Genomic DNA, 22,532 nt, shown 5'->3' on the forward strand with positions numbered 1-22,532 from the left:
ATGCATGCATGCATTCATTCATTCATTCATTCATTCATTCACATGTCATCTAATGACATTCAATCATTTACTCACTTATTAACACCTCATAAAACCATTCACTTATTCACACAGGCACCAAAACCATAAAGTGTCTCACTGTCAATGGCTGAAAGTGTGTGTGTTTTTGGTGTGTGTTTTTAGGTGTGTGTGTATGTGTGTGGAATGCTGCACAGCTGGACACAAGCGGGCACACACTCCCTCTGCCAGACACCCGCACCTTCACACACTTCACTGATGTTCGGCAATAAATATTTACGGACGCTTCCTGGCAGCCAGATAGTGTCCATGAAACCAGATGTAATTTTTACACTCCTTTTTTTTTTTTTTTTTGATGCCTCCTCATTTCATTTTGTGCTGCACTGAAGTAGTGAGGGAGGCCAGGAAGTGCTGGAGTTTGTTGAAGTGTGTGTGTGTGTGTGTGTGTGTGTGTGTTCAGCAGAAATGAAACTTGTTTGTGAGTTTAACACCGGCTCTGAGATTTGTCTAGCGGCGGGCCGCGGGCCAGGGAGCGATCCCGCCGCTGAAGCCAATGATGTAATAATTACAGGAAATGCAATAACCGTCAATAACGTAATAATTCTTTGCGTGATAAAAGTCAATAAAGCGATAACGGGCGAATAATTGAATTGCATTTCTCAGCCAATAACGGGAGAGTGTCAAATCGCGGCAGCGATGAGGTGCGTGGGCGGTGGCGCCCGAGGAGTCAGGTGTTCGAGCGGTTATTTTTAAAGACAATAAAATAAAGGCAAAGAATATACAGCATGACATCATAGGTTCGGGTTGTTATAACACTGTAATACTCTAATAACAGCTAATAATGTGATATATCATTAGATTACGCACAACAGCGGCTTATATTTCACTTTGCATTATAATTTACACTTTGATCCATCACGTTCAGGCTGAATATTACATTGTGAGTGGTTGCTTAATTACTATATTATTACCACTCGCAATCAACGTATTCAGAGTCGTAGCGGTCCGGGGCGGCATACGGGGCCCCCGGTAGACCCCCGGTAGACCCCCGGCCCTTCGGCAGCCGTCACACACTTCATTAAAAACCATATCGATATGGCGCGTGATCCGGATCTTTCTCCGTGCACCTGTTATTCTCCTCTCCTGAAATCCAGCTTCCTTCTAGATTAATGGGCAATGTGGCCATTAGCACCCGGCTAAGGATAGGGTACCGCAGGGGGATGCAGCTAATTTGGATAATATCGCCGCCACATGTCGTCAACAACCGGCTAACAGGAGGCGGGATTCGGCGCGTGAGCCGCTCCGCTCGACGCCCGCCGCCAGCTGCGAGATCCGGCTGAACCTTGAACAAAGCGTCGTCTCTCGCCCGTTCGCCGCCTCGCTCTCTCTCTTAATGTTCTCGCCGCGGCATCTGTGTTACCTGGCACGCTCGCTCACGCGTGCGCGTACCGTGAATAACATCTGCGCCGAAATACGCCGCGGCCCCCCCCCCCCCCCCCTAAAATGAAGGGCGCTTAATTACGCTCGAGGGCAGGTCACGCCACCGAAGGGCGTGCGCTGATATATTGGGTCGAAGTTTTAATGGATGCTTATGGCGGATTTTAGGTACCGCCAAAATTAGCTTATGTGGCGGCCGGGTGCGGAGCATCAGGCGGCACAGGTGGCAAAAACTAGCGGAATTGCAGGAGGTGTCATGTTTGGTGTCGCGGCCTGGCTGATGGCCTCAGCCTCCCCCCTGGCCGAGGTCGCCGCCGCCGCCGTAGCAGGCGACTGATGAGCAAAAAGGACTAAAATGGCCATCAAATCCAGACATAACCAGGAAGTCAAGCAACTAGCTTCACATCCGCTATCCCTCTATCCATAAATCTGTTTTAGATCTCCTGCCTGGCAGTTCCAACCTCAACAGATATCTCCAACATCCCTCTTGTGTCCAAACCGTCTTGAAAGTTTTAACTGCCAATCGGTTCCTCAAAAAGTCAAAGTCAACTTTATTGTCAATAGTGCCAAACGTTCACACGTACAGAGAATCTAAATAATGTTACACTAAGGCCCACGGTCATGCTTATTTTTATTTATTTTAGTGATATCATTGCTATTGTCACTTGGTTTATGGTTTTGGTTGTCTTCATTCACCCTTATTGTCTTTTTTTTTCCCATTCTGTTGTCCATTTTTATCCCTGATTTGTTGTTGTTGTTCTCTCTGCTCTCTATTTATGTGCTCTTCTGCTATTTTCTAATTGTATCTCTATTACCATTCACATTTATTAACACAGTAACTGTTACACTGCTGTGACAAAAGAATTTCCCCTATGGTGATCTATAGAGTCTATCTTAAAAGTCAAAAAAAAATTATACATCATTTGTCACAGAGAATAACGATGAGTTATGTGAGGTAAATACCGATTGGTGTAATTTTCTTTTGATTTGTTTTTAAGAATGGCAGAAGTACCAAAATGCAGTTGCAAGAAAAAAAAAAGTGATAACAGTATGGAAGTGCTGTTGCATCAATAGTTTCTTGCAGGTCATCCAGAGACGGGTCGGTAACGGATTCAAAATTAACCTGGACTCGGACGATCTAATTTACAAGTTGGCTGCTGGGTTGTTCGATTATGTTTCCAGTTCATTCCAGTCACATTCTTCATGAACCCGCTTCCACAGAGCCGTCTGCCTGTTAGCTGTAGCATTTTGACCTCCTTAGCACGTTAGCATGTTTATTTTAGTTTTTTTTGTTTTTCCTCTTTTATAATATCACTTCAAATCTCCATGCAGAATAGGCGTAGGGTTTTGTCTTCCTGGAAGATCTTGGTAGACGGATGGCGAAGTTGTTAAATACCAGGCCTTGGAGAATCAAAATCAGAGAAACATATTTGCCCCGAAGGGCAACTGGGAGGCACATGATTAAAATTTTGGAATAAATAAAAAATAAAAAATAAAATAAATTAAAATTAAATGTATGTATTAAATAAATATACATATTGAAAAATAAATTAAATAAATATAAATAAAGGTTAATTTTTTATATCCATAAATATATACATTTTATTTACATGTATTTATTTATTTTTAAATAAATCATTTGTATACACACATGCGCATATATATACAAACAAATAAATTACAGAATTGTACAAATTGCAAGTTGGCATGCTCTGCATTTATATAATAAATATATCACGACAGAAGAAGAGGCAGTCCTGAGAGGAGCCGAATGGATGGAGTGAGAGACGAGGGTCAGACGTAGGAAGGTGATTGGCTGAGAGAGCGGCCCAAAGGAGAGCGAGACTTGACGCTTTGCATGACATCTCGACTTTTTGCGGCCCTCGCAAAATTCCAATACGAGAGATTTTCGCCAGTCAAGTGTGTTGCTCAAGAAATGAGATTAGTTTTTGAACCCGTGGCGAATTCCTTCATCGTGTCTGTCAAAAGTGAGGGCTCCCCGTTGGCCCCCTATCAAATTCTGCAAATTCATTTTCTCCCCAGGTGCGGCGGGCCTCGCCGGCGGAGGTTATTATTCTATTTGTTGCGATTTTTTCCGCCCGCGGCTGCTTTGCATCCGTCGCCCGTCGCCGACAGCCACCTGTCCCCTTCATTACCCGGACACGCGACCGCCTCCCCGCCACCGCCTCCCCCTTTACGCCGCCGCGGATCTGATGTTTTCTGATTAGGCGCCGGGGTCTCGTCGGAGCGCATCTGCTCGATAACACGAAGGCAAATAAAATAAATCCCAAAGCGTCCGGGGGTGGGATTTCAGAAGGGATATTTAAGCCGAGGGAATTAGAAACACCGGGCGTTTTACGTTAGCGGCAGCCTGTGCAGGTGTTATCACCCCGCGGAGCATGCGGTCATGCTTTAGCACCGCCCGGTGACGACCGGAGATCTCCGCCTGTCTCGCCGTCTATGACGCAAAAAGTACAGGCCGCCTCAGGCTTTCTCTCTTGCTCTTGCCCAACATATTCTTCATGAGGCGTTCAATGAATGTAGGAATAAACAGATGCACAAAGCAGAGTATGAACGTATAAACTTCGAATAAAATCTAGGAAGAAGGCGCCGCGGTGGTTACATCCAGAAAGTCCTCGGTTTGATTCCAACCGGAGGACGTTCTGCGTGGGGTCTCCATGTTTTCCGGTTTCCCACAATCGAGAAAACTTGCAGCGGATTCATTAGAGACCCTACATTCCCTAGTGTGACGTTTGAATGAGAGTGAACATTTGGATGTCTCAATATGAGCAGTGAATGAGTGAATGAACGGTTGTATTTCTATATAACTAATAAATGAGTGCACGGTTGTCTATAAATGATGTGGGGATCAAAGGGTAAATGCTTGTGTGTCTTTATGACACTTGAATGAGAGGGTGAATGGTTTAAGTCTTTATTATACATGAATGAGAAAGTGAATATCATCGTGAATGAATAGCTAATGAGCAAAGTTGTTAGTAACATTCAAATGCCTCTATATGAAGAATGAATGAGTGAATGAATGGTTGTATGTCTCAATATGAACGGTAAATGAATGCCTGTATCTCTATATATGACACTTGAATGAGAGGTTGAATCCTTGAATATATACATAAATAGTGAATGAGTAAGGGAATATTTGCATGTCTCTGTATGAGGTTTGAATGAGAGGGTGAACGTTCAAATATATCTCTACGAATAGTGGATGAGTGAATGAATGGTTGTATGTCTATATAACTTATGAATGTGTGAATGGATGTATATCTATATAACTAATGAATTAGTGAATAATGTCTATATAACTAATGAATGTGTGAATGGATGTATATCTATATAACTAATGGATTAGTGAATAATGTCTATATAACTAATGAATGGATGAATGGATGTATGTCTATATAAGTAATGAATGTGTGAATGATATATGTATGTATAACTAATGAATTAGTGAATATTGTATGGCTATATCACTAATGAATGAGTGAAAGGTTGTATGTCTGTATAGATGATGAATGAGTGAATGAATTTATATCTATATAACTAATGAATGAGTGAATTGATGTATGTCTATATCAACGCATGACTGAGATGGTGGATTGTTCCCGTCTTAATATGACGTGTGAATGATAGAGTGAACGTTTGAATGTCCATATGACTGAATGGTTGCATGTCTATATGTTTATGTATATATATAATGAGAGGGTGATTGCAAGGCTACATACGACCCCGTTCAGTTGGCGCCCGGTCTAAGACGAACCCCGTGTTTTGCCCAATCACAGCTGGTATAAGGGTAATAAAGAAATGGATTTCTAAAATTGAGCAGGCAAGACAGAGAGTGAACAAAAAAAATATGTCAGGAGGTGGGAAAAAAAGAGAAATTAAATAATAAAACTTACTTTGTTTCTCAAAATCCTCTCGACAAAAAAAAGCCATTTCCTTTTAATATGTTAATGAATGTTGCCGATCAATTCTGAGGGCTGACGGGAGATCAGGCTCGGGGCTCGGATCAGGGCGGCGCTGGGATTTTCCTCTATTTTTCCCCACAATAAATGCAGGGGCCGGCGTTACGTAAGGTCCGTCGTGATGAGTCAAACCGCAAAGAACGAGAACGAGACCGGCCCCGGAAAAAAAAAACGCGGTCTCTCAGCGGCAATATCACTTAGCTTCTATTTTTTTTTAATATTTCATAGAGCACTTGCAAAAAAAAAAAAAAAGAGGGCACTGTTTTTGTATGAATTACTGGAGTGACAGCGTTGAACAAGAGGCTGTGTTTGTTCAGAGGCCGAACAGACACACACACACACACACACACACACACACACACACACATACACGTACAATGCTTGTTTGTTTTGGTGATTTTGTGTGCAGAGCTTTGCAACCTGCATGAACGCCGAGAGCGACATCCATTCTAAACTCAGATGAAACAAGCATGTGTGTGTGCGTGTGTGTGTGTGTGTGTGTGTGTGTGTGTGTCCCTTATGTCCCCCCGTCCCCTTCACATAATACAGAAATCCAAATCAAAGTGTTGGTTATACCAGCGCTGTCAGGATGAGACATTTTCGCGAAAAGACCAATCCGAGTTGCGATCACGCCGTCCTTTTTCCTCCCTGACATCTTTGCTTTTATGATCACGCTAATCATATCCCGACTCCCCCCTTCCCTCGCCGCTCCGCCCTGCCCCAGCGGCCGGCGGCGTCCTTCTGTCCTGCCGCCGCTCCGTGCTCTTTCCCAGCAACACACTGCTTTTAATTAAATAGGAACCCGGTCTTCTTGACAGCATCAGTCGCTGCTTTCTCTCACACTCCCCGTCCATCTCCCTCTTTGTCACTCACACACACACACACACACACACACACTGCCTCCCCCCTCTCCTCCCCTGCATGTCACATGAGGAACTGACTTCTGGTCTCTGTCTCTCAAACGATTTAATTGGATGCAAACTCAGGAACACGGACATCGATACCGAACTATATCTGCCATAAGGCCGAGCCATTAGTCAATACTTCGCCCTCCACTCGCCAAAGGCTTTTGTCAGACCTAATTACCCGGCGCCGTATGCAGCGGAGCTTCACCGCCAGGGGGGAGGAAGGGGGTAGCGGGACTCCCGCGGGACCCGGCCGGGATCACAGTTCACTGTCGGTGTGTACAGTGGAGTTGGAAAGTTAACCCGGGCAAATATCACTCACTTATTCTTTTTAATTTAACGCCGAAAGCTAAATAGCGAGAGGCGACTTAGCTGGACATGTTAAAGCTCGCGGGTCGAAGCTCCGTTGGCGGCGGGAAGCCGGTACGGCGGAGACGGCGAGCGCCGAGCCCCCCGCCGAAGACGGGACGGCGGTGCATCGACACGGATCGAGTCGACATCCTTTTTATTATGTAGCCAACATTTTGTTAAAGGTCATTTTCCTCTGGGGGGGAAACATGTGCGTCGTATAAAAGCTATGCTAATGCAGCGCCATCCATGCAGTTTTTGGATAGCCTTATCGCCATTCCAGACACGGTTTAATTTTATATCTCTGTCTCTGGATGAATATTAGCTTGAGTTACTCTTGATTTTTCTTTTTTTTTTTTTTTTTTTGATAGAAAATAAACAGTGATATAGCCATAGGTGATGGGGCTGAGTTGTTGGACATTAACAATCTGTAAACCTCAGCTAAAATTGAGATGCTAAATGCAACCATTATGAAATGAATATGCAGGGATTTGAACAGATTTTGGGACAGAAATGGTGAAATCCAGACTTGTTTCACGTTAACTGTTGACGGACAGAAACTTCCCGCCTCCAATTTGGTTCCAGGAATTAGCCTCCCCCCTGGGGAAACTTTTTATTTATTCATTTGCACAGAAAGCACAGGACCACGATGTGACGTGTACCTTAAGTGTCAAAAACAAAACCCCCGCCATGAAGAAGAAGACAACAGCATGGAGAGCAAGGTTGCCACGATGTTCACGTTCTGCATGGCGGGGAATAATAACTGCAAACTATCAGATTTAAGTGCGTTTATTTTCTCCCTGCACTGCTTCCTTCCCCGCCGTTAGCCAACTCGGTACTTTTTGTTAAAATGTCGATGTTACTCTGCCCTGCAAACCCCCCTGTGCCGTAGCAGACCGTACTTCCATTTCTTGTTTGTTACTTCCATTTTACCCCAAGAAAAACATACAGCGCTGACTGTGGTAGTTTTATTTAAAATGTCACACCTACATCGCGATTTTAAAATGGTTCTAGGAACCGAGATCCTAGTTCCTGGTTCCCTCGCTGTCCGAACGCACCAAGAAACGGCCTGATTCCTGAAAAGGTCCTACGAAAAGCAAAAAGTTCCTACATCGAGAAAGGTGGCTAATCTTGACGTGTGACCGTTGAACATGTTGGAAACACCCGTTGTCCTAACCTTATCAAATTGACCTTTCGTTCCCCGAGATATATTTCATAAGGTCATAAGAATGAATGTTAACCCGCAGCTCTCTGGCTCGGAGGGAGGAACGGGTTGGCTAAATGAGACGTACGCACAATCAGAGCCTGGCAACTGTTCAGCGCCGGCCATCGGGCCGACAGCCTGGACGAAAAGCTGGCAGGGCGACAATGGCGTCGCCTCCGTCTTCCAGCATCTCGCAGCTCGCGATGAAGCAACGGAGTCTTCCTCTGAAAACGTGGGGGGGGGGGGGGAGGGAGGAGCGGGTACCGGCTGCTCCGGGCTATTTTCAATCAATCTGGAAGGGAAAAAACAAAGACCGGCCGCCCGGGCTGGGAGGGGACGGCGCGGCGCGGAAGTCAGATCGCGGCCCCCTGAAGTAGCTCTCCGAAATGGATTTCTTTGGGTTGTCAAAAAAAAAAAAAAAAATACCCACTTATTTTATTTAAATGAAAACCTTGGCCGTCAGTCATCTTTCAACGGGAAGGTTCCCGGTTTGATCCGCGGCTCCCCGGGGGGCCACGCGAGGAGTATCCTTGACCGAGAAGCCGAACCCCTCCGCTCCCCACCCCCAACCCCCCCGAGGGGGCTGTCATGCGTTTCAGACCTGCGCGGCAGCCTTCAGCACCGCCGCGCGTGAATTTCAATGACTCCTAAAGCCCGGAGGTGATTGGTCGGTCGATTAGAAATGCTCCGCACGGACCCGGCCGAGTGGCGCCTATCAAGTAACCGCCGGCGTGTCCCTTCCCCCCGCAGGGCGCCTCGTCCAGCCTGGTGGTCAAGTTTGCGGACACGGACAAAGAGAGGACCCTGCGCAGGATGCACCAGATGGCGGGTCAGCTCGGCATCTTCAGTCCTATGACTATCCAGTTTGGGGCCTATGGCGCCTACTCTCATGCTGTAAGTCTCAGCCCGGCGGGGGAGGAGACGGTGAGCTTTAAAAAAAGACCCGAACCACATTGACACTGTTGCGATTTTGAACTCACCCCGCTCTTTTCCCAGCAGGAACCCGAACGGATCCGTCGTCTTCCCGATTGCCGTTCACCTTTAAAGCGCCCTTGTTGAAAATGCGAAATTTTCTCATTATTTATATGCCTTCGGATAACGTGCTTATTGTGTTTTCCGTAAATGCCGTTCCTGTTCACGTTCTTTGCGTCGACAGAAAAATCCATTGCTGCGAAAAGTGCTGCACGCCATGAACAACCCCCCCACCCCACCCCACCCCCTTCATTTTATCTTTTTTCGCTTTCGCCGGTCCGCCCCGCCACCATTTCTTGTTCACACATGAAAGTCACAGCCAGAGTTGGGATTTCTGCTAGATTTTGCACTCGCGCGGTAGCTAACAACAAGCCCCGACAGGTGAGAATCGCCCACTCGCGCTCCGCCGCCGCCACCGCCTCCATCTTTTTTTTTTCCTTTTCTTTCCCTCCCCTGCACGTACCTGGTCCATACAGCCGGCTTAACAAGTGTAATTTATGTCGCGTCGGTGTAATAAAAGCACGAGGGCCAAACAGTGATACGGTAACCGGGAAGCGACGCTGCAGGGCAACAGAGATCTCTGTGTTGGTGAGCGAGGCGCGGGGCCAAGCAAACAGAGATGTGAGAGTAAACATGCGCCGGGTCCTGCGGCTATTTCACCCTCCCTTTTTGCCTTTTCTGTCCCCTCCCTCCATCCGCCCCGCCACCCCGACCGCCTCCTCTCCCCACCGCTCTTTAATCCTACAGCAGATGATGCAACAGCAAGCAGCCCTGATGGCGGCGACACAAGGGTCCTACCTGAACCCCATGGCGGCCATCGCTGCCGCGCAAATGCAGCAAATGGCAGCTTTCAATGTCAACGGCCTGGTGGCGACTCCCATGACACCGTCCTCAGGTACGGCGCCCCCCCCCCCCGGAGAGCCCCGGGGACAGTTCGACCCCCGTAGCCCTCGTTTCAGACACGTATTTTAACACGTACGGGCTAAAAGAAGGCTTCGCCGAATCGAAGGAACACGTTCCCTAACGCTCATCGGCAGCCCCGTTACAGTCCGCCGCCCCCCCCTCCTCCTCTCTCTCTTCTCTCGCTCATTATCTCTCTCGCCGTCAGTCGCTCTCTCTCTCCCTCCGCGTCTCCGTGACAGTGTGTTTTCTGGGAACGGCGCCAATCTGATGACTTTGGATGCAGAGTCCTTGGCTTCTACAATATAAGAGCAAAGATTTGCGCGAGATAATCCCGGACCCCGGCCTGAACTATCTCTCTGGCCCTTGTCATGAGAAGCTTTGACGGCTCGACACTAAGTAGGCAGGCCGCCCGAAGGCGGGGTCATTGCGAATGTATTAAATAAAGTGGCTCGACGCCGTACCTGGCATTTGTAATCCACGAGGCCTACATACACCGGGTAATGCCCATCAAACATAATCCTAGATGACTTAAATGCCCTTCACCTGGATTAGGAAAATAATAAAAATCCATCAGCACAAAAGGGCACTGACAAGGTGACAGACTTAGACTATCGCGGGGGGCGGGGGTTGGTTGGTTGGGCGGTGCAGGCTGGAAAAAGGGAACCAGACCCAAATAAATTATTTTTGCACCGAGTCTATTTTTGCGCCGTTTCAAAAATCGCAGTTCGGCATCGCAAGAGAGTGAGGAATCGGCCAATTTGGCCCAAAATGGGACGAAACATTAGGCACTCTCGGACCTGTTTTAAGAACTGTCCGGCTCCAATCTGGTTTCAGAAACTAGCCTCCTCCTGGGAGGACCTTTTAGCCTTGCATTACGATCGGCAGTAAGGAGGGACGTGCACCTTAAGTGCGACACCCAAAAATAAAAAATCATAGAGGAAGAGGAAGCCAAGTTGCTGCGGCGTGCACGTTCTGCATAGCGGGAATGATAACCATGGACCATCAGGGTTGAAGTGTTTTTATCTTCTCCCCAACATTAGCTAACTGCGTACTTGTTTTGGCCAAAATGCCGTCCGTGACATAGCGGCCCAGAAGAGCTCGGACCTCTTCGTCACTCCGTTTCTCGCTCGTTTTGCCATTTTATCCCGGAAAAATAGCTGACCGTGATAGTTTTTAAAAAAACGGCACCCCGCAAGGAGTATCCTGCAACGGGTGTGTCTTATGACTTCGACCAATCGCCCGCGTCACACTAGTTCTTACGAACCGCAATAAGATCCGGGTTTCTATGCCGTCTCAAAAAAGGTTCAAGGGGGCTTTTCATAATGAATCAATTTTACTGATCACGGCAAATTGTGCACCGGCGACAATACTTCTTTTGTACCTCTCACGTCGCCTCTAGTTCACGAAATCCCTCCGGATCTCTGCGCAGGCACCAGCACACCGCCGGGCATCTCCGCCACAGCCGTGCCCAGCATAGCCACCCCGATCGGGGTCAACGGATTCAGCGCGCTCCCGCCGCAAAGCAACGGGCAGCCCACCTCCGAGCCCATCTACACCAACGGCATTCATCCTTACCCAGGTGAGTACGTCACTTTTTGGGCTTCTTGCGATTAGCAGCTAGCGACGGCTAGCCAAATAAGAACATCGGCTACATAACTCAAGTTCAACACGGCAGATCGGATCGCCACGTACCACCTTCGGGTCCGTCCGAGTCGATCCGACCCGTCTCGGCTTCTCAAAGCCTCCCACGTCTTGATTCCCGAACCCCCCCCCCCCCTAACCGGTATTATGCAAAGACAGCTGCAATTGTAATGAACTACAAAGTGGTTTGTTGGGCGCGTCGTTAATATTTGATGCAAGCATCTGGGTCGAACAGGCCGTTTGGAAGAACTGACAGATATGACAAGCCCGATTCTTCCGCTCGCCGTGTGATCCCCGTCCCTCGGCGGCTCTCTCGACAGATCAGTCAATTCCCGTCTTGGGCTCTCGCCGTCGCCCGCCGTCGTCCCTCGCTCTCTTCGTTTTCCACTTTGTCACCGTTCTTCCGTTCTTGTCTCTCTGCAGCACAGAGTCCAACAGTGACTGACCCTCTCCAGCAGGCTTACGCCGGCGTCCAACACTACGCAGGTGATCCGTCTTTCTCGCATCCTCCGCTCTCTCCCTCTCACTTCCTCCATCTGTTCCTGTCCCTCTCTCTCTCTCTTTCTCTCTGCTCCACTGTTTGTCACATTAGCAGACGCCATGACAGGTAGAGATAGCCGGACGACCGGCTAATTTCCTTCCCCGGATTAGGCTACTTTACATTGGGATTGCAAAAAGGATTTTCAGTTGACTTGATTATACTCCTGCGGGGGGAAAAAAAAAGGGAATAGTAATTCCAAAAGTACACAGAGGGCTGAGGAGCCGTAGACGACACGAGGGATGACATAGCCTTCACGTAACTGTCGCTTTCCTCCTGACATGGGCCCTCATTAATATGGTGTAAGTCTCCCAAGCCGCCGTGTTTTTTTTTTTTTTTGCGCGGCCATCCGTCCGTCCCCCTCCCCGCCACCAGGCTCAGTGCGCATTACTCATTCCACCCATGGAGGAAATGCAGAATGTACAATAGAATCATGATTTTTTTTTTTTTTTTTTTTTGTTGTGTCAAATATGAAAATAGAGACATGGCAGAGAAAAAAAAAAAAAAAAATTCCACTGTGTTTTTTTTTTTTTTTTTTTTTTTTTTCCCTTTGCAACAGCAGCCTACCCCGCCGCCTATGCGCCAATCAGCCAAGCGTTCCCACAGCAACCAACCATCATTCCCCAGCAACAGAGGGAAGGTAAGAGCGAGCGAGGCAAGCGCGCCCACCCAAGATAAAAGGTGATAATTGCCATGTTCCATTCTAATGTAGCCGCGCTGCTTTGAATTAGCGAGGGAAGGGAGGGTTTCGGTTTTTTCGGGCGGGGGGGGGCGGGGGGGCTGGCTGGGGAAAATGTGAGAAAAAAGGCTCCCGATTTAAAGAGAAGGAACATTAGCAGCGAGATGGAAAGTTACTATGTCATTATTCACAAAAAAAAAAAAAAAAAAAAAAAAAAAAATGCACTAATTCAAACTTGCAGCATTGGACTGCTTAATCAGTCCATTACAATGTGTTTAAGTGGTTATAAATATTCATCAGATTAATTAGCTGCATGCATAATCATTTATTACCATTCTTGGAGTGGTGTTCCTTCTCAGGTCCCGGCATCAGATGTAATAAAGCATGGGACACACCGTGATGGCAAATCACTCATTTTGACATCGTTCCTCCGTCTCAATTATTAATTTATACGATTGTACGAGACAGCTCGGAGCGCCGTAAACACTCGGCTCCGGAGCGGCGGGTTTCCGGCGCTGCCCGAAGGCAGAGTTAGCGCATGTTTGCTATCGGCGGCGGCGCGGGTGCATTCTGGGGTCACCGGCCGGAACTCTATGAATAAAGCATGGACACGCGCGCGTACATACGCGTCCGCAGGTGATTCACCTGGAATGCACCGTCTTAGCATTTTAATCGCACAAAGAATTGTAGTACATGAGGCGCGCACACACACACACACACACACACACACACACACAGGCTGTGCTATTCTTGGTTTAGCCAGTAGACTGTCTGAGTTCTGCCCCCCTGCCCCCCACCCTCTGGGTTTTGGCCGTTATCCCAGTCTGTCTCAGTCTGCAGCCCTGCCATTTAACAACGGCCGCCCGGAAACCTGAATTCACAGACGCGGCCTTCGCTTCGAACCTCCCGGCCGGAACGAACGCCGTGTGCCGTGCTAGCGCCCGCGCCACGCCGGCGAAAACTCCGCGAACGTTAACTTAAATCAGCATTTTAGCGCTGAGTGAAAACGGTATTTTTCTTAATGGCTTAATGGAAGCAAGATGGTGCCCTGTTCTTTTTTTTTTTTTTTTTTTTTTTTTGCATGCAAATGCTCTCACTGTTTCGGAAAAGGCAAAAGGAACGGGATCCGATACGTTTTCTGATGCCGTCCCGTTGCAGTGTAACACCAGGAGTTTATGAGGAGGGTTTATGAACAAGCTAACATTCAGGGAAACTCCAGCGCTGAAGTGTTTTGTCACACAAGGGAGTCAAGAGATGCATTTTACACACTGCATTTTAGCGGAGTGTTTCACCCAACCGCCCAAAACGAAGCCCGTCGTCCTCCTAAGGAGAAACAACCTAGCGGCTATCCCTCGCCGAGCAGACACAGACGTCCCTTCCCTTCAAACAAACACATTTTCCAAGCGAGACGGAAGACACCTCGGCAGACGGTGGCGGTGATGATAAAAGAAAACGCTCCGTCAAGCGTGCCGCGCCGAGTGCGCGCGAGCGCGTGTCCTCTATCTCACCGAGGCACGGCGGCGCTGCAGCCAGCCACCGCCACCGCCACCTTATCAGCCTCCCCGCCAGGCCTCGGCCTCGCCTCGTCACGCTGTCGCCCTGAGCGGTGAGACGGGAGAGGGTGCCAGCTCGCAAGGCCGGCTGCTTGCGAGGCCGACGCCTGCTCTTTCGGTCCGGACTGCTTGGCGCGTACAACACATGGCGTGGAGGTGGACGGGTGAGGAGATTTGGGAAAAATCCGTCACGGCCATGGAAGGAGGGACTCGGCTTACATCTTAATGCTACTTTTCTTCCCCTTCCTCCTCAGACTTCCTGTTTTTTAATCGCCGCTTTTGTTTCTCCACCCTCGTCTCATCGGGTATCTTCATCGCTGCGTCAAAGGCGCCTTAGGCTACCGCCAACTCCGGGGTTGTCCGGAGTTAACATGACAACAACCACTCCAGAAAAAAAAAAAAAACGCTGGCGGGGTAATATTTGCAACCCAGAAACAATCGCACAAAACATCTCTCCGGAGGTTCATGGGCCAAAGAAGTCCTGGTTGAACCGGATTCTTTTCTTGAAGACCTTGGTTAGTTTAGGGTATATTCCTACTGGGAATGGGCTGTTCGGTATGTTACCTCAGGTGAGTTTCCAGAAGTCGTACACTGGTCCACCAAACGATACGTCAACCCCGTTCAACCTAGTTTTTGCAACACAACTCAATCACTAACAGCCCCCCCGCCAGCGCTGTCCCCTTCCCCAGAAGCTTGGCAAGAACAGAGATTATTTTGGGGGGGCGCTGGCAGGGGACTCTCATATCACACATCACGTTTAGCTGCTTTCAAAAAGAGTAGTTCTAAGATTTGTCCAGCTCCGATTTGGGTTCCAGGAACCAGCCTCCTGTCGCTGGAACTTTTGAGTTGTGCGGTAAGGGACCGCGGTAGGGCACGTTGTGACTCGCACCTTTAGGGCCACACTCAACAACAAACCTCCTGGAAGAAGAGGAAGAAAACATGGATAACTTGGGGAAGTCGAGTGCATTGTGAGAATAATAACCATGTACTATCAAATGGGTTGGGGTTAGCTAACCCTGAATTGAGCTAACTCCGCGCTTTTTTTGGCCAACATTTTGATGTTCCTCCGCGAGCCCCCTCTGGGATGTATCAGGCCAGAAGAGTTCAGACGTCTTTGAGAGTCCACTTTGCCAAGAGACTTTGTACATTTGTTGCTCCAAACAACGCACCCATCAACAAAATGACGTCATTCGACCTAGATTTTGCCTGGCAACTCACTTATTAACAAATCACGTTATCTCAACCTGGACCAACGCCCCGGCAGGCAGGTGCCAAAAACTCTCCACGGTTTGTTTTTTCAAAGCCTCTCAAATGAGAGGTTGGACATCTTCAAGAGGAAAATATCAAGTCCAGTTGCTACGACAACATTCGACAATGATTAGTCACAGGTAACGTTGGACACGGACTCCAAACCCTCCATTATTCAAAAGTGGACGGATCTTTACGACTTACTTTTACCCTTTCTTTCGTCCTTTGCCGCCGATCTGTTCGGCATCCTTGCACGCCGTTTAAGAGCACAACAGAGGGGGAGGTGGGCAGGGGTGGCACTGAGGCAGACAAAAAAAAAAAAAAAAATCCATCAAGATAAAATGTCATTCGCGATTGATTGTTGTTTTAAATTGTTGTCGTTGAAACGAAAATATTTTAAGGTTATTAGCACGGTTCGCCGGCCGGGTCTGAGAGTGAGCGCGTCACACGATTCTCGCTAGTTTACGACAACATTGCGGGTTTGGACATCAAAATCCGGCGGGAACGGGTTTAGATGAACCGGCGCCGATTCAACGCCACGGGTCTGAATTCCAGAGTGCAGTGTTTACACGGGGTCTCGCCTTCCTCCTCGGTTGTTTTCCTTGCATTATACTGTCATCATTTTATCCACCCTTATCACCCCCTCCCACCCACCCAACCCCCATCTGGGCGTGTTGTGTTTATGCCACATATAACCTCCCTGCTGTTTTCTCACTCATCGCCAGGGCCGGAGGGCTGCAACCTGTTTATTTATCACCTGCCCCAGGAGTTCGGAGACGCCGAGCTCATGCAAATGTTCCTGCCTTTCGGCAACGTCATCTCCGCGAAGGTCTTCGTGGACCGGGCGACCAATCAGAGCAAATGCTTCGGTGAGTTTGGAATTTTCAAGACTCCTTTTTTTCAAAATCTAGGCCCCCCTATTAGCTCCAATTAATGTTTGCTTTCTCTTTTACCCGCGTTGTTTGTGCTAATCAAGACACGATTAACATTTTAAAGGTGGCTTTACGTGCCGCTGAGCAAAGGTGGCGGTGGCGCAGGCGTATCTAAAAACGGTGGAGGGTAATGGAAAGAGGGGCGGGCGGCGCGGGAAGGTGGATGCTCTAATCACCAAAAATCACGACAGGCCGAGAAACGCGGCGGGAATAAATTACCCCGCCGTCGACCCAGACATCTTTTTGCACGCTCGCTGTTTGCCCCCGCGCGCTTATTCACCCGTCCCTCCATCACGCCGTTCCAAATACAATCAGTGCCCGTTCCGAGCGCCCCCACGCCTCTTTACCCAGGAGAAAAGCATTTTCCCGGACACACACACACACACACACACACACTCCAAACCTGGCGGTGTCCCACCATCCCCCCCGCCCCCATCTCTTGCCTCCCACGCCGCCGCAAACCAGTTCATCGGGGTGGAGGCGGCGCAGGTGGAATCCATGAGCTTAAAGAGATAATAATAGACTGGTGTGGGCCCGGCTGTTGATTCGGTCGGACAGCGGCACCCAGGAGACGAACGGGAAGGCGGCGAGGAAGACTCCCGGCGTTGGCTTTCTTTCAGCTCCCGCTCTGCGAGGCCGCTCTCGTCTCTCTCATCTGCCTCTCAATGTCCGTCTCGCGGCGGTATCTCGCTCGCCACGCGCGCGCAAGGGCACCCCCCCCCCCCCCCCACGCCTCCCGCCATCGCTATCTGTCCGTCACCAGGGGGACAAGGACAAAGGACTTCTGACCTCATCAGTCTCGCCGGCTTATTTCCACGGCCGGTAATTAAGATCGCGGTTGAAAACGGTAAATTCAGCGCGCCGCTCGTTCCCGGCTCATTTCTTTTTTAAAAGCGAGAACCCCCCGCCGTCACTCGGGGCTCTTTTGAAAGACATAAACAAAGACAGGCGGACGGCGGCGTACATTAAGAATCTGAAATTAAAAGGGATTTTAAAAGAAATGCCTTCCGGGGGGGGGTACGACATCTGCTCTATAGCTCAGTGGAGGAGGCGACGGACGCCAACGACGCTCGCGCAAAGCGTAGGACCGCATGTGCTGAACATGAATGATGAGAACTGCACCGCTCCCGGTCCAGACCTGCATTCAGGGACACCGGAAAAGTGGACCTTCTAGTCGCTGTGAGAACGTGGACAGGGTTTTTTGCTCTGGTCTTAAATGATCCAAAGAGCCGTGAAGAAAACCCAATGACCGTTCAAGGATTAATAGCGTTTCTGTTTCCTGCTCCCCTGTGCGATGAAGTTCTCACTTTGCATTCCACAAAATGCACAACATGGTGTTAGTAGCATGGGCTGCTTTTGCACCGAAGGAAATTTTTGCAGTTCTTAGGCTGATTTCTTGATGCATTCAGACAGCATGTGAAGTAGGAAATCGGTTGCTGGAACCATTTTAGCTCCTCCTCCGAGGCAGGGTCTTTTTATGGTTCCATAGACGTAGGTGTTTACCCGTTGGGGGCATAACCATCACCGGATTCTTCTCACAGGACACTTTTCATTCAAAAAAACTATCACGGCCGCTGGTTAGCTATTTTCGTGCCACAAAATGGAGAGAAATGAAGCGACAAAGAGGTCTGAGCTCTTCTGGCCTGTAAGCCCACGGGGGGGGGTTGTCACCGAGGATCAACTTTCTGGGCCAAAATAAGTCCGGAGTTAGCTAACGGCGGGGTTCTTCGCACATCGAAGCAGTGCGGGGAGAAGATAAAAACGCTTTCAACCAATCTGATACTCCATGGTTAATGTTCCCGTCATGTGGAACATGAATGTCATCTCAACCTGGCACTCCATGTTGTTTGGGTTTGGTTTTTGAGTACCACTACTGTGGTCCCTTACTGTCTGTGTAAATGCAAAACTAAAAGGTTCCCTTGGAGGAGGCTACTTCCTGGAATCAAATTGGAGCTGGACAGCTCTCAGAGCTTTTCTTTCTGAAAGCAGCTATAGAAGAGACACAAGTCGCTTAGTAAGGACAGAATGCCAAATGAATACATTACAACTCAGGGAAGGGCAGTGAGTGTTGTTGGAAGCAGCGGAAACTTTGCAAATAGTGTGCAAACTGGAAGGTAAGCAGTCGAGCGCAGCCAATCGACGTCCTCCATCTAACCGTCGCTGACCAACTTGATGCCCTCTTTTCCTTCACCATCCATAAATCTTCCCCGAACGCCGCCTGCCTGGCACTTCCAACCTCATCCTCCTTCCACCCAGATCTTCATCTCCGTCTCCCCTCTGTACACGTCTAAACCAATATCTGACAGTCTGACTTTATCTCCGGAACATCTAACCCGTCCTCTCCCTCTGATGTTCTCATTCCTGATCCTCTCCATCCTCCTCACTCCCGCAAAGAACAGCCACATCTTCATCTCCGCTTCCTCCAGACCTCGATCTTTTTCGTCTTCTCCTCGCAGTCCCCCGACACTTTTTCTCCGTCCAAACCTGCTGTTCCAATGCCAACGGTGTCAATAGGTAATACAATATCGTATTCAGCGGTTTATTATTGGTTAACGTGTCACCTGGCACCGACAGGGAATGAGTCACGGCGGCGCCGGGTGAAATATTTCCGCGAAGGACCCCCTTCGCCACTCTGAACTGCATTTTTTTTTGGAGGGGAGGGGGGGTTCGAGAGGAGATAATCAGGCGTCACTCTGCGAGATGGAGTGTTTACAGGGAGGCTGGAAAAATGTGAATGTGATGAAAAGGTCACCAGAGGAGCACTCGGGGCACATTACCCATAAAAGATGTATTTCTGGATGAGGGATTGAAGTATGCTCTCTGGAGAGGCATTGCCGTCGAGGCAGACGGGCGTCTGTTTAGCCAAAAAGCGATTAAATAGAGATGAAAATGTGAGATGATCTCACTTTACAACGAAGTCGCCCGGGTTAAAGCGCCTTAATGTTGTCTGGCGTAGCACACAAATCGACATATTAGCATTCTTCATTATCATTCGGGGTTGGCGCCGCAAAGACGTTAAGAAGCTATACGCTAGGTGTCGGGTTGAACCCGCGACTCGTCGGATACGACGCTCCAAATCCCCGGCGTTTAGTCGCTCAATATTGACTTTTAAAGTGATCAAAGCCCACCTTGTTAAGTGGAATTAGCCGGATTTAGCTCGGAAATGAATTTCAAGAAGATCCCGTGGAAAAAAAAAAAAAAAAAGAGCGACGCGGCTGAGATCGGCAGCCGCTCACCGCTGGTTTGAAAAAAATAAAAATAAAATGGAGAAATTAATTGATTCAAAACATAGACACATAAGAGGGGTCCCGAACAGTACATTGTATTTTAATGCCGCCTTTTATTCAGAATTTCCAACTTTGAGCTCATCTAAATCTGGGTTTTAAATTTACTGCCTTTAAATAAAAGTTGGGCGTGAATTGCCCGAACATTAGAACGGTGAATGGTTGTACGTCTCTATGCAACAAACTCCACGCTTCTCACCCAATGACAGCTGGCAGTTACTCCGATCCTCGTGTGGTATGGAGAATGAATGAAGGAACAAATTTAACAGTTGAAATAAGTAACCTGTATAATTTTAAAAGACAAGGAAAGTTTGGTTGTTTTCAGATGGCGTGTCGTATCCGTGCTTTGCCTTCGCCTCAGTGGTTGCTGGAAAATATCTAATCTGGTATCAACTTTCCGAAAAAGGAAAAAGAAGAAAAATAATAACACAGATTAAAACTGTCAAGTTGTGTGTGAAAACAGCTTATTACAGTTGGGACACTTTCGACTACAACAAGGTTGATGTATATTTTTTTTCAGAAGGAAATAAGTAGCAGTTATGGTGGAGGCGGGGCTGCATCGTGCACCAACAAGCTTTATACAAAACAAACACAGACCTAGGTAGTATAACTCAACATATTGAGCATAGCTAGTATAAATCAACCTAGCAACCAATAGACCGATCCGCCAACTGATCAGTCAATCAATAATACAATCAATGCCTAAAACTACAACCAAGATGGCAGTGCGGCGCCAAATCCATCTGTAATGCAGAGCTGATTTCCAGCGATGTCCAGATGCCTGCCCCTTATCTTACACCCCCACCACCATTTGGTTTGGTCCAACCGTCCATGAGGTTTTTAACCTGCGGCTCGTACCATTGTTTAATTTGGGGGGGGGGGGGGGGGGTACGAAAACATCAGTCTCAGACAGAGCAGAGATGGTTGCAGCTGATTCTAGCTAGTCAGCCTTCCGTTAGCACCACCCAACAAGGTAAACAAATCAACATCTTTCAAAGATAGTAAAGCACGAGCGCTCAATCTCAGGGAAAAAAAAACCACAACCAGAATCGCAGATATCCCACTTTTTCCCCAACCTGTCGTCCTATCACCCCTTTGGCATGTGGATGTAAATGTGATGTATGGAGATTCATTAAATCAACAGAACGTGTGCACGCACGTGTGTGTGTGTGTGTGTGTGTGTTGGGGGGGGGGGATCACTGCCAACTGACAGGCTCTTCCTCGTTCATTTTTTTTTTTTTTTTAAAGGGTTTGTAAAAGCAGTGGCCTTATCTCATCCGTCCTGACAAAAGCCTGCCCTCTTCCCCCCAAATTAAATTGGACCCGTAGCGGTGTGATCAAATCAGCTGGCAGGCGGAAAATTCGGGCCGTCAATCACAGGTGTCTGATAAGAGCCGGCTCGGAGGAGCCCGGCGTGGAAAACCTGCGGGGCTTCGCTGCGCCTCGACACCCGGGTGATAACTCGGAGCGGGGGGCGTGCAGGACGGCGGCGCCCGCCGCTCCGAGTCTCACCGCGACCCCCGTGTCCTTTTGCTTTTTTCTCACACACACACGATTACACATCAACATGTGCATACACCCTCACATTGATGCACCCCTGACACTCAGGTAAGGTTTACACACACACACACACACACACTCCCTTCTAATCTTTCCACACCTTTTTATGTTTTTGCCTTTTTTGTTCCAGGTTTCTAATAGCGGCTTCATCGTTTTATTTATTTTTTTATTTTTTTTTATATCTGCGTTATTAGCCTTTGTGGTACTGTATGTAATCTTCTTTTTTTTTTATTCCAAGATTTTCAATTAATCCGCTGAAAAGAGGAAAACAAAAGCCCATTGTTGTGTCATTGTCGAGAGTTTAAAAGGGGCCTTTTCTCAAACTCCCTTCTTTCATCTTGTCTCTTTTCCCTCCTACCCTCCTGTTCCTCTATCATCTCCTGTCGTTCTCCTCCCTCCCTGCGTTATCCGACCCCCCCCTCCATCCCGTATTCTATCTACCCGTCACAGGCTTTGTGAGTTTCGATAACCCGTCCAGCGCTCAAGCCGCGATCCAGGCCATGAACGGCTTCCAGATAGGCATGAAGAGGCTGAAAGTGCAGCTAAAGCGGCCAAAGGATGCCAACCGACCTTACTGACTCGCCTGCTGTCCAGACCCAGGTAGAGTAAAAAAAAAAAAAAAAAAAAAAAAAAATCATAAATAAATAAATAAATAAAAATCCCGTCAACACCACACAAAGTCACCCCTCAATTTAATGGCTTTGCCGATTTTATTTGCATTTCAAATACCGGCTCTAATCGAACCGGCGAGGAATTAATTGAGAATTGAAAACCAAATATGGCCTCATCCGTTTCGCTCCCATTCATTTCTGACCCCAATTAATAGCTCGCTCTTTATGCGCTTTTTTTCGGGGGCGACGAAACAAAACCGGATCCTTCTCCATTGTTTGGGGCCGGCAGGTTCGGGGCCGCCGACGCTACGGACCGCAAGGACGTCTCCTAGAGGAGCGGGAGGGACGTTATTACACTGTAATTACAATCCCACAGGAGATTAAATTGGTTCGCCGGTGTCGAGGAGCACGCGCGCGCCTCATTGCTATGAGTCGTGGGGCATCTACGCTAACGTGGGAGTCGCGGGAAGCAGATTTGCAAACCCCCGCCGAAATCGGAAGCTAAATGCGCGACGTAAAAAGTTCCAGGAAGTAAACAAGCCGAACAGCGGCCGGACGTAAAAGCACTCATCGAGCGAAAAACAGCTCACACATTCAGAAAGTACAACTCGATTAGCTCAAGTAGGTCCGGCCCCCGGGTACGAGAAAGATAATCAACGCGGCCCGTTCCGAAACCTCGTACGGCGAAAAGGCTCTCGCTCTTAAGTAATAAAAAGCGG

General features: G+C 48.3%; 1 protein-coding gene across 7 annotated transcripts in view; it reads left to right on the forward strand.

The window, feature by feature from the left end:
- Positions 1-22,532, forward strand: part of celf6 (CUGBP Elav-like family member 6) — a 169,147-nt gene that overhangs the window by 140,871 nt on the left and 5,744 nt on the right. For 4 of the 7 annotated variants that reach the window (XM_086175007.1, XM_086175005.1, XM_086175008.1 and 1 more), the window contains 7 exons: positions 8,643-8,816; positions 9,612-9,759; positions 11,197-11,346; positions 11,832-11,894; positions 12,506-12,586; positions 16,152-16,295; positions 21,653-21,802. In XM_086175007.1, coding sequence (XP_086031133.1) covers positions 8,643-8,816; positions 9,612-9,759; positions 11,197-11,346; positions 11,832-11,894; positions 12,506-12,586; positions 16,152-16,295; positions 21,653-21,780 — 888 coding nt within the window. In that variant the 3' untranslated portion in view covers positions 21,781-21,802. Of the gene's footprint in view, positions 1-8,642; positions 8,817-9,611; positions 9,760-11,196; positions 11,347-11,831; positions 11,895-12,505; positions 12,587-16,151; positions 16,296-21,652; positions 21,837-22,532 lie in introns of those variants that run through there. The other 3 variants (XM_086175006.1, XM_086175009.1, XM_086175010.1) reach the window with 3 other exon arrangements.

Source organism: Fistularia commersonii, chromosome 27 (assembly GCF_037954325.1).
Source record: "Fistularia commersonii isolate RoL2024-O1a breed Wild chromosome 27, RoL_Fcom_v1.0, whole genome shotgun sequence".
In the NCBI taxonomy this organism is placed as follows: domain Eukaryota; kingdom Metazoa; phylum Chordata; class Actinopteri; order Syngnathiformes; family Fistulariidae; genus Fistularia; species Fistularia commersonii.